We start from the raw sequence: 12,865 nt of genomic DNA, 5'->3' as shown, positions 1-12,865 counted from the left end.
CACAAGAGAAAGTAAAAGAACAAGAAAAGCCTAGCAGCCCCCAGGAGGAACCACCACAAGCAGAAGCGAAAGGAGAGGTAAGGTCCAACGAAGAAAATAAGACACGACCATAGGTTAAGATTGCAACCCTTTCGTCAAGTCCCACAAGCACAACCGGTTGAGGATGGGCCATGTCAGCAAGGCGACCCAGGACCAAACCTCACAGAGGGTGTTTGTGCCTTGTGCTAGGGGGTGTAGACATGCTAAAAATCCAACCAATTGGTGTGGCCTAGGCCAAGTGCGATCCTTGGGTGACTTTAACGGCTTAGATGCCCCTGGGTCGTGGCTCCTCAAGCCACAGGTCAAGCCTGGAGGATCATAGACAACTTGACAAACAAGATGAAAAAGATTGCAATCTTTTCAGGCACGCCCAAGTATTACACCTTTAGGATCAAGGGAGTTGTCAAAGGATAATGCATCACAGCACTAATTAATGGAGGAGCTACACAACTTCATTGATGCAGCATTAGTAGCAAGGAGAGGACTTCCCACCGAAGAATTTGAGGGCCTTGACGTAATAGTAGCAGATGGATACAACTTAGATTGAACACGGATGATTCCAGGTTTGAGTGTAACACTTGGTAATTATACTTTCACTAGCGACTTTTACGTAATAGATCTTGCAGATATTAATATGGTATTGGGAGTTCAATGGCTATATTCGTTGGGGAAACACACTATGGACTACAAGCTTTGGAAATGGAATTTAAATCCCTTGATGGAAGTAAGGTAGTTTTGAGGAGCTTGACTAATGGGGGCCCACAAGTCGTATCTGCCAGAAGAATGGAGGCCATATTTAGACACGAAGATGTAGCATATGCAGCAGAATGCAGGGTTACGAGCCAAAAGACTCGCAGCTGTAACAAACCGCAATACAGAGCAGACATTCAACGAGTGTTTGACAAGCATGATCAAGTATTTGGTGATATTCCCCCAAGATTGCCTCCTAAAAGAGGATTTGAGCATACTATAGAATTGGAAGAAGGGGCTAAGCCCGTAATCACCACACCATATCGACATCCAAAGAAATTCAAAGACGGGATAGAGAAGACCATCTAGGAATTATTAGCAATGGACCATAACAGACCTAGCTCGAGTTTGTTCACCTCATCCATGGTTTTGGTGAAAAAAAGGACGGCACGTGGAGGACGTGTATTCATTACTAAGCTCTCAACAAGAAAACCATCAAAAATAGGTATCCTACTCCCAGGATCGATGAGTTACTGGACGAGCTTCATGGAGCAATATATTTTTCAAAGATTGACTTACAATCAGAGTATCATCAAATCCGAGTTCAAGAGCAAGACGTGCCAAAAACAGCATGCCGTTTGGACTAACCCATGCTCCCGCCGCTTTCCAATCTTGCAAGAAGAACATCTTCAACAAGCAACAAAGGAAGTTTTTATTAGTATTCTTTGACGACCTTCTCATTTACAGCAAGACATGAGATGACCACTTGGAACATTTGGATAAATTCTTGAGCATCATGCAGGAACAGCCACTCTATGCCAAGGCATCAAAATGCAAGTTTGGAATGACAGAGATCCTCTATTTGGGACATATAATTAGTGCAAAGGGTATATAGGTTCATCAAGAGAAGATTCAAGCAATATTGGATTGGCCCACACCTAAGAATCTCACTGAGTTGCGAGGATTTTTCGGGATTTGCAGCTATTACCGGCGATTTGTCAAAGGGTTCTCTCAATTAAGCGCACCATTAACCAATTTGATGAAGAAAGGAGCATTTAGGTGGACAGAAGTAGTAGGCAAAATGTTCAACAAGCTCAAAGAAGTGATGAGCTCATGTCTAGTCTTGGCCCTTCCCGATTTCAATCAACCCTTTGTATTAGAATGTGATGCATCAAGAGAAGGAATAAGGGTTGTTTTGTTAATTTTAGGTATGTTCTATGCTTAGAGCAATTTATTTCAATTTTCACAGTTAGCTCAATATCTTTTCCAGATTAGCAATCACATCAGCATTAAAGTAAACTGCAGATAGAACATAAACATAAATCGCAGAAGACATGCCAAGACAGGAGGACACAAGATGTGGTGCTAGCCAAGGACAAACCCCAATGTGGGGAAACCCTTGATCATTTCTTCTTATATGTTCTTTAATAGTTCAGCACGGAGAGAGAGAGTACGTTTACAACAGAAGTCAACACTTTGACTTATCTAGATAAAAGCATAGATCATCTCTAAGAAGATGATACATGAGATCAATTGAAGACATGCTGCTTCAACTGATCCTCCAAGGTGACTCCTTCACGTATCGTTGTGCTGCATTTCGTCATCATGCTGCACCTCATCGCGCTGCACCATGCTGCACCCATCATCACTATGCTGCATCTCATCACGCTTCATTAATCATGGTTGTACCCATCACTGTACTGTATTATGTGCCATTGCTGCACCATGTTGCCATCCTGACCTATGTGTTGGCTACACCTTGCTTGCTTGTCGTCCTTAGCATGCTTGTCGTTTCATGCTAGTTGTCCCTTGCATGCTAGCTGTGCCTATAATATTGCATGCTTGGTGTATTTGCTGCTAAGTACCATACAATTGTCCCAATGTTAATTAGTTGTCCCTTGCATGCTGCTCTCCTTCGGAGACAGATGCTCCGGTTGTTTCGGCAGTTCCCGGCAATTCTGGCAGTTCCGGCTGTTCCTAGCAGTTCCAGTTGTTCTCTGCAGTTCCGGCTTTTCCAGCAGTTCCGATTGTTCTCGACAGTTCCGACAGTCCCAGCAATTCCAGCTTTTCTGGCAATTCCGGCTTTTCCAGCAGTTCCAATTGTTCTCGGCAGTCCCAACAATTCCAGCTTTTCCGGCAGTTCCAGCGTTTCCGACTTTTTCGACATTTCCGTCTTTTCCAGCAGTTCCAACTTTTCCGGCAGTTCTGATTTTTCCAAATTTTCTGGCAGTTCCGGCATTTCCGACTTTTCCGGCAGTTCCAGCAGTTCCATCTATTCCCGGCAGTTCCGACTTCTATTCCAAATAGTTCCGGTAGTTCTGGCGTCTGCCCTCTGGATTAGGGCAGTCTTATCCCTTAGGATCTCTCCTCCTACTAAAACCCAAAGACAAGTAGAGAGGAAGAGATCTCAAGTGTGTTGAAATGACTTGAAGGCCACCTCTATTTATACTAAAACGTTGAACACAAGTGGGGTTTATTTGGTTATTGGCCGGCCTTGACGAATTGTCCCATAACACAAATAAATTCATATCTCCATGAATAGTTATCCGAATCGGATGATCTTTAGATCAATCCTACACCTCTCAATGAGAGGGATCCAAGAAAAATATCAGCTTCGATTAATAAGATGACCCACATGGAGTTTGGCCCTAGTTGCCAATTTTAACATGTTTTAATGCAAAAGGGCCAGCCCATTGCATTTGAAAGTCAAAAGCTCCAGGAGGCAGAGAGAGTTTACTCCATATACAACAAAGAGATGCTTGCTATCATGCACGCTTTGGCAAAGTTCAAACAATACTTGCTGGGAAACAGATTCGTAGTCAGGACAAAACCATAATAATTTACGTCATTTCTTGGAGTAAAACGACCTGAACAAATGGCAGTAAAGTGGGTAAGTAAAGTCCAAGCCTATGATTTTGATATTGAGTATGTGAAGAGGAAGAGGAATGTTATAGCCGGTGCACTTTCCAAGAAACTAGTAGTGTGTTCCCTCATAGAACTTGCAAAAGGTTGGAAGGCTCATCTCTCAACAGAATACACCAAGAACTAGTTTGCATGTGCACTAACCAACAAAATCATTCAAGATGACGGGTACAAAATAGTCAATGATATTATTTACTACAAAGACAAGATATACCTAGTTCTTGAATACGCCCTCAAGGAGGAGATTTTGAAGGTTATGCATAACATCCCATTAGTTAGAGATCAGGGGTTCTTCAAAACCTACCGACGGATTATGGAATGATTTTCATGGAAAGGTCTCAAGGAAGATGTGATGAAATGCATCAAGGAATGTGTGACATGCCAGTAGAATAAGGACGATCACACACATCCTGCAGGCTTCTCCAACCTCTCCAAATTCCAAAACAAAAATGGGAAAGCATCTCAATGGACTTCATCACATGGTTACCCAAAACGCAAGGCAAAGATTGTATCTATATCGTGGTGGATAGATTGACAAAATTCACGCACTTATTTGCAATCTCAACTCACTACTCGGCCAAACAAGTAGCAGAACTCTTCTTCAAAGAAGTCTTCAAACTCCACAGATTGCCGAAAAATATAGTCAGTGATCGGGATAGCGAGTTTATGGGTGCATTATGGCAGGAGCTCTTTAGGCTAATGGGGATAGAATTAACCCCTAACACTAGTTATCACCCACAAACAGATGGGCAGACAGAAATCGTGAATAAGTAGATTGAAGGGTACTTGCATAATTATGTGATGTGTCAACAAAAAGCATGGATCAAATAATTGTACCTTGCAAAGAATTGTTATAATACCACCTACCATTTATCCATTGGGATGACGCCTTTCAAAGCATTATATGGTTATAATGCACCATCCTTTATCGACAGGATTTTTGGAGACAACAAGGCACCTATTGCTAAAAACTGGATACAGGCGAGTCAAGGCATTCTCAGGGTAGTCAAGGAAAACATTAAGGTTGCTCAAATTTGGCAAAAGATGTACGCAAACCAACATCAAACAGAACGCGGATTTGAAGTAGGAGACTTCGTTTTCTTGAGATTGCAACCTTATAGGCAATCTTCACTTAAGAAGAGCGGCACAGAAAAATTGACGCCTAGTCTGTATTCCATGTGTTGTGCCTCAAGAAGGCTGTGAGATAGCAAGTCACCACCTCTATCGAATTGCCACCATTAGACGAAGAAGGACAACTACAACTCATTCCAGAGACAATCATGGTCGTGCGAGAAAAAGAAGTTAAGAGGAAGAGTAATTCTAGAATACCTTATCAAATGGAAGAATCTACCGGAAGAGGATGCAACATGGGAAGGAGAATGAGTTTTGCAGCACCTGAATCTGCAAATGCTTGAGGGCAAGCAATTTTGAGGACGGGGGACTATAATGTCCTCTATAAATTGAGAATGAATGAAGGACGTAATACCCTATCGATCCCCATAAGCTACAGTCCTCAATAAAGGGGAAAACCCCAAAATATCCAATTTTGGGCAAGTTCTGGGGCAGTTGGGCAAAGAAGCCCAAAATTGAGGTTTGGAGTAAAATTTACTCAATCAATTAAGCAGAAGAGACCCCTTTTGGAAATATATAAAAATAAGAGGATTGGATTCATTTTGGATCATCATTGTGGATCATCTCATTTGTTTCTTGAGCATTAGCTCTGAGGGTTTTAAGACCCCTTTCTTCTTGTCAATTTCGGTGGTGAAAGATTCCACCCTAGTTAACACATCCGCTATTTTTCTTATTATGTTCTAGCACAGGAAAGAGATCTGGAAGGCAAAAATTATCTGTTGGTTCTTGTTCTGGCATAGGAATACGTTCTGGAGGGCAACGAGATTTCTACTGGTTTTGATCTTTGTGCTAGGCATAGGAATATCATAAGAGAAGCAACGAGGTTCTCTGTGGAAGTTCACTGTAAATCTAGCCAACATCATTAATCTCCTCCTAAGATAGGAGTCGAAGTAAGGGTTTCCCTGAGTTAGGCGTACCTGTTGAGGGCATTCAAATTATTCCTGTGATAAGTGAAGTCTATTCCTAGAGCAAATTGATTGTTCTAAGGACAAGCGAAAGTTTGGGATCTAGGGCTCCCACCATCCTGTAACTACAAAGTACATAGATCAATTTTTCCAAAAGCAAGACTATGGCAAATCAAGTATCATTGGTGATCTGAAGGGTAAATGACACTGAGCATCATTATTAGTTCTTTGAGTTCTTTCTGAGGTCATTCCGTGGAGATCCTATATCAGACGAGTAAACTTGGAAGAGGATGGATCGTGCACAGAGCACAGACGACTTCCTAAGAAATGCTTTAGTCTAAACGCCTAGGTCCGAGACAGGCAGAAAGTGTGAAGCTAAGCACATGAAGGTTTCCCAAGGAAGGCGTAGGACTTAAATAGGCAGAGTCGAGGCTACTGAAGAAGCATGAGTCTGAAACATACCTAGTATTAAAGTCGACAGGAAATTGTATAGTATTCATCAATCTACGGGCTATGTTCGAGACTCTATCTTGACACTGGATTATTGAATACAGAATTCGACATGATACTAAGGAAAGGTTTAAGGAATATTGAGTTATATGAAGGCATACACAGAATTATAAGGTTATCAGGTTAGAGGTAGAACTATTCTCTATTGGAATGTTGCTATATTTCATAAATTGTTGTAGTCTACTGGATTGGTATGGTTTCTATCTATTGATAAGTTATTCAATTGATTACTCTTGGAGCACTGTTCTACTTCAAATTTAACTGTAGTTTGTGGATTGTACTAAAACCATTTGAAGATGTACTATAGAATTGCACTATAGGAATTATTACAGTGTTGATATTTATATGTTGCAATTATTTGATTGTACACAATACACGAAAATTTATTGAAATCCTAGTCACTTCAAAGGAAAATATAGGGCCAAAATTGCCCTAGCATATTACAATTCTCCTTGTTTTAAAGGTTTGGGAATTTTGTCAATGGTATGCCCATGTGCATAGTGACCATTTGCTAGAAGTTTCCGTATTAGCAACACTATACCATGAATCATTCCATATCATCAATATCTACTATTTCCCCGAAACGGTGTCTTCAAAGTCATCCAATCACTAGGAGGACTACTATTTTAGTGGATTTATTTAGAATGGGTGCTTGATTAGAGGCTTAAGCACCAAACTTATACATCTAAGGATCGCCATTCTTCATTCCAAGTGCTTTCATTTCAATTTTCATATGTTATACAATTCACCATCATATGTGGTCTAGTTCTTTTCGTTGTCAGCATCTACTTTATTTATGGTTACCTATCTTTTCTTTTACAAATATTTACAGGATATTATAGAAGTTCGATAATATTTACAAAATAGAAGAAATATTTTCAAAAAAAAATACTATAAAATTTATCGAGCACTTGCATAAGAAAATAACCATAGCTATTATTGAAGTGTGGTCATAAAAAAGGTCAGTCGTGAGTCAATTGGGCCTAGCTCAGACGCTTTGAGAGGAAGAATTGTTATCCTTCCCACCCAAGTTCAAATCCCACTAATGACATGTTGGCTCTTTGTAACCCAGTTGAGGCTTTCATGAGCCATGAGGAATATCTCATTGTTGCCTATGGGTCGGAGTGTGGGATGCATCATTACATGAAAAAAAGGATTAGCCATGGAGAAGCAACAAAATTAAGACTCTGAGAAGATAAGATCGGATAAGATAATTTTATTAATGTCCAACAAATGACCACAAAAGTAGGTCAATGGGACTAGAGGATACATCCAGTACAAGTACAATGTGGGAGTGCAAATGCCACTCCTAGAAAAGTTAAATCTAATACAAAAACTATATGCAAAATGAAGTAATGAAAAATACAAACAATAAGACATCCTCATGAACATGAACATGTATAAAACCGTATCAACGGCCCAATGAAGAGCCCATGGAGAGAGAGAGTTGAACATAAGGTCCATGATGTCAAGAATGCCCAAGTCTGATAATTGACAGCGAGGAGCACGATCATGTTGGAAATGTAACTAGTTTCAATCTTCATAATTGTTGTTGTACTCATTTCAATATGTATATCTTATGTAACAAACAAAAGAAGAAAGAAAAGTTATTATTTTAAAGCATGGGTTGCATGCTTCTTATTGATGTTCTAAGTAGAAGCGTGTTCTTCATGCTTCCAGGGTTTGTTAGGTCATAGGATTTATTGTCATGAGCCAAGAGAGTCAACATCATGTTTGTAAGACCCTTCTGGGCAAGATATAACTTGTAAAAGAATTTATTGTGAGTCTAGAAGGTCCTGGAAACCTCCAAAGTACAAGTCGGTCCTAGCAGTTTCATGTCGGCCTAAAGGAGGGAATTCGACCCCTTGGAAAGGCTATAAATAGAAGCAAATTCGACCTCATTTGACACTGACTCACTCACAAGTTTGATCTCTCAAGAAGAAGTTCGATCTAGAGCTAGGAGAAGCAAGAAAGGGAAAGCAAAGGACTAGAAGGCAAGGAGAATCCAAGAAGAAGGAAGTTCATTTTTGGGCTCTATCTCTCTCAAACATGTGAAATCTAGGGTTTCTACAGCGTCCAGGAAGGCCAAAATTGCAGGTTTGAATTGCAGGAGATCAAGTTGAAGTATCAAGTTGTTGGAAGAGCAAATACTTTGTTTTGACCTCGTTGATTTTGGGAAGATCTGTTTTGGTCAAGGAAGGATCCCTTGAAGAACTGTTTGTGCAAATATTAGAGTTTTTGCAACAGCTATAGGGCCTAAGTTGCATAGTCGAAGTCGACATTGGAAGCTAGTTGAAGCAGGATTGAGTTGATCCTATTGGAAGGACTCCTTGGAGGGTTGACTTGGTACTTGGAGGACTTGGTCTAGGGTTTGGATTTTGATTGTCTCATTTGAAGCAAATTCTATAAGAAGAGAGGAGATTTTTTGGGTTTTGCCCTGGCTTGGAGCTTAATTTTTGTGTCCATTGTCTTTACTGTTTTGCACTTGATATTTGTTTGATGAAAAGATCTAATAAAGAAACACAAGAAGATAAATAAAGCTCACAAGCAAATACTAAGGTTGAGGAAAATTTGATTTAATAGCTTCCATATTGCATTTTCCAACAAATCGAGGCGTTGGTTCACTATCTGAGTCCTCTTGAGCCTATCTAGGAATCCCGCTGCATGATCCTAGGGTGAAAGGAAGGAGCGAGGGATACTCCTAACAACCGAGACAAAAAGGAAAAATATTTGGATAAGCCTTTGGCTACTCTGTTGTGGTTGGGACAGAATCTGTCTGAGGGACACCCTGCTCTAGATCCGCTTAGAACTAATCCCTTTGGTGCTATGGACATGCATAAACTGATGTGCTATTCGGCACCATCGAATCAGTCTCGAGGATATCAGTCAACCTCCTCTAGCGGGGGGCCGAGGGGAGACCGATGTCTCACTACTCTACTATCTGAAGTACTCTGGAACTCAACTAGTCGCTTATTACTTAAATTAGTCGTATCCACTTGAAAGTATGATGTGATCATTTGGTCATCCCCATGCAATGTGACATATGTAAGGCCAAAGATCTGTGTTTGAATGTCCCTGATGAAGAGGGTTAAGCAACTCTGATCGAGATATCAAAGAAGGTAGAGAGGGAGCCCTTGAATCTCTATAGAGGCAATGGAAATGCCCTCTAATCTCATAATATAGGGGGCACCTAAAAATGAGGTGGTCTCTGGCTCCTGTAGGTGACACATCTGGCATATCCTATCAGATCATGGTATATTGTGGTCAGTCTCCACTCGGAGTTTATGAGAATAAACTCGAATTTATCTAAGGGGATCCTAAATGAGTGCATCCAATGTCTATGTGTGTATGGGGAGCAGACAACGATACCATCTTGCAACTCCTGTTGAAAATTGACAGTTATGGGATGAATTTCCTTAAATAAAATTTCATTTCCGACCTTTCTAAAGTGACTTTCTAAATAGAAAGTCATGTTTATCTTTGCAACCATGACTTTCCAAAAATAGTAAATCACTTTCCATCAATTCATAATCATATATATATATATATGAATGATGGAAAATCACTTAACTTGTCTTTAATCAATCTCAATTGTTTAATTTTTAACTTAATCATCAATATTATTATTATTGCTACTATTATCCTCTTTATGATATTATTATATTATTATTAAAAAGAAATTCAAATCTCTCAATCATGAGACTCAATCATGTCATATGTAACTCCCCTCAATTAATGCATATGTTACTCTCTCTCTCTCTCTCTCTCTCTCTCTCTCTCTCTCTTAATGGATTCATTCCTCTCTCTCTTTAATGCTCTTACACACATCTTACACTCTCTTACACAATTTAATGAATCGTCATAAAAATATTCTTCTTACACCTTTTAATGCATAAGTTACACTTTTCTCCTCAATGCATAAGTTACACTCCTCTCCTTTATGACATAAGTTACACTCCTATTTTGGCATATGTAACTCCTCCTCAAGGCATAGGAGTTACTTCGTCATGAATTCAACCTCCTTGCTCTTCCTATATATTTGTGCCTCTCATCCTCACTTGACACACTTACTTGTGCTTGTGAGAAGAGGATTCGAACTTGAGAAAGAGAGAGTTGGAGTGTCTAGAGGAATATTGAGAGAGAGAGAAAGAGTCTTGAAGAGCAAGAATAGATCTTGGAGAGCCAAATTGATCAGTGTTTGCATCAGCTACTGTTGTCAGAGATCTTCTTCAGATTTAGGTGAACTTCTTCATTCTCTCATTGTACTTTGTATCTCTGCTAAACAATTGATTTCTAATAGAAGAATAATCTGGTTGGGCTTTCCCCTTGAGGGTTTTGCCCTGGTCATTGACCTAACTTCTGTGTGTCTCATTGAGTTCTTGTTTGTCTTCAATTGTGCATATGGTTTATGTTCTACCAACAATTACTTAACTTGTTTTGCAGCATAAAGAACTTCTGGATTTAAGTGATTGTAACAGCATAGAGCATCAAAATTTCAACAACTCCAAGAAGTGCTCAAGGTAGAAGGACATCTTCAGGCCTAGGCTTGTCGGGGGTGAAGTCCAAGTGAACTAAATGTGCAATCTGTAGATATCCTCTCTAATGCATTGATTCAGTATCTGTCTAGACCATAGAAGATGGCTCAGAGCATCAAGGGAGAATCTAAAAGGGGGGAGGCGCTCTGGAGAGATGGTCAGTGATTAGAGAAGTTGAGATACATCTGAATAAGAGACTAGAGTTGGATATATAAGTGTGTCAAAGTTAACCAAAAAAGGGTTTTATACATAGGATTGCCATGTTTAAGCATGATGTCAAAACCATGATAAGAAGAGCGTCTGAGAAATATATAATCAATTTGCTACAGCCACAAAGATGGACAGTTTGGAGAAATCAACCAAAAAGTTGAGGCGCTCCTTTTGAAATGATGCTTAATTAGCAGAAAGTTGGAGTCTTCATAGACTATCCACAAATTTTGTATTGAATCTGAAGATATGTAACACAGCATTTAATGTAGAGATAGAATAATTTTGAACTACACATATGCAACTACGTCTGCAGGCATGTGATAGTGGATTTACGGCCACCATCTACTCAAAAGTTAAAAGGAGAAAACTTGCTGTTTGCACTTTACATGCCTATCTTTGTTTGTTAAAACTTCTATGTCAAGTTAGCATAAAACACTCATTGCACTCGTATGCTTCTCGGTTCATCACATCGATAAGCAGCTAACAGGCAACCGCATGCCAATAAAAACAAACTGGATTTAAAATGATGCTGATTGCAGAGACACGAAAAAGAACAATGGCAGTGGCCAGATGTCCACTGGACTGTGGTCGAGTGGTAACTATGTATGGGAGCTTTACACCGATATGATACAAGTTCAAATCCTGGTGGGCATGCCCCACACAGTAAAGAGCTGTTTTAAGGCAGAGAGGGAGCCATGTTTACGTAGTTGTTGTGTCCAGTGTTATGGAGTTTCATGGTGCTTCTGCCTTAACAAATGTGTTTCAGTAGCTGAAAGAAAGAGAAAACATTAGTCAGGTTTTAGAATGACCGATCCTCTTCACTGGTTACTGAGATCGTCTCCACTTTTCCAGGCAAATAATGACAGTAGAGGCACAGGTCGTATCTGCGTCGATGATGGTTTCCTGTTGTGCGTCATTCGGAAACCATGGAACATGAAAAGGGATTTTATTAAATGCAAAAACTTAACCTTGGCCATAGTTCAGCCCAAACCACCCAGACTAACTGCAAACGGCACCCAAGCCCTTACTACAGACATAACCTTTAAAACCTAATAAGCCTGTTTCGGAGAAGCAGGATTAAAGAATTGGGATTGATCGTATGTCGGGATCAATGAACGACTAGATTCGCCTAATGCCCAACAGATGAAATTTCATCAATTGAAGATGCAAATACTTGTTGAGCAAAAATCACTGTACAGGATCAATTTGTACTTTACCAACCAAAATCTCAGTTATAGGACGGACAAAAATTGATGTCTCTGTATTGAATAAAATGAAGATTTTAATCATAGAAACCACGTGAAGATTTTAATCACAGAAATCACTTACCTGTCATTGTGGATGAATGACCGGAACTAGTTTGTCCGTTTTACAGAGCCGAGTTAATCGTGGATTCGGAAAGCAGGCTATCGTGCTCTGCCCCGAAATCAGATTGAAGAGTACAGAAGACCAGTGAGATATAGATATGGAGTACCCAGGTCACTTTACTTCGAACTGAATTTGCCCATTCGTCTTGTCGAGATACCATACATTATGTTTTGAATTCAATTTCATAAATTTATGGTTCCTTTGGGTTTTATATTTATTGTGTTTGGTTTTGTTGTTTTTTTCGTTGGGCTTTTTCTCATTTCATTTGGTATGTGGGAGAAACTTTTATACGGGTACAAGCACATGGCAAGAATTTTAGTTTAAAATGTAAATATGAAAATTTTGAATAGTTTTAATAATTAAAAATATTTGTTTATTATTTTATCTATATATATAATTTGAATGGGTTAAATGATTAAGAATATGTTTTTACTGGTAGGAGATTTATAAATTTAAATTTAAAGGGGTAGAGTATGTATATTTTTAGAAATTTTAGTAGTTAAATCATTATATAAAAGTTGGCATTTTATTTTATAAATAAAAAAATTATTATAC

The 12,865-nt window shown here is 39.4% G+C and overlaps 1 protein-coding gene across 2 annotated transcripts in view; it reads right to left on the bottom strand.

The window, feature by feature from the left end:
- The window catches only part of LOC149257413 (Ubiquitin-conjugating enzyme family protein), a 310,163-nt gene extending 297,660 nt beyond the window's left edge, over positions 1-12,503 (bottom strand). The window contains exon 1 of one of the 2 annotated variants that reach the window (XM_089414286.1): positions 12,272-12,503. In XM_089414286.1, the coding sequence (XP_089270412.1) occupies positions 12,272-12,278 (7 nt within the window). In that variant the 5' untranslated portion in view covers positions 12,279-12,503. The remainder of the gene's footprint in view (positions 1-12,271) is intronic. The other variant, XM_089414281.1, reaches the window with a different exon arrangement.
- Positions 12,504-12,865: the final 362 nt, after the last annotated feature.

This window comes from Pinus tabuliformis, chromosome 6 (assembly GCF_031772625.1).
Source record: "Pinus tabuliformis cultivar Carrire ecotype Pingquan chromosome 6, CPIR1, whole genome shotgun sequence".
NCBI classification, from domain to species: domain Eukaryota; kingdom Viridiplantae; phylum Streptophyta; class Pinopsida; order Pinales; family Pinaceae; genus Pinus; species Pinus tabuliformis.
Note: the sequence above shows the minus strand (reverse complement) of the source record. Positions and strands in the feature narration are given on the sequence as shown.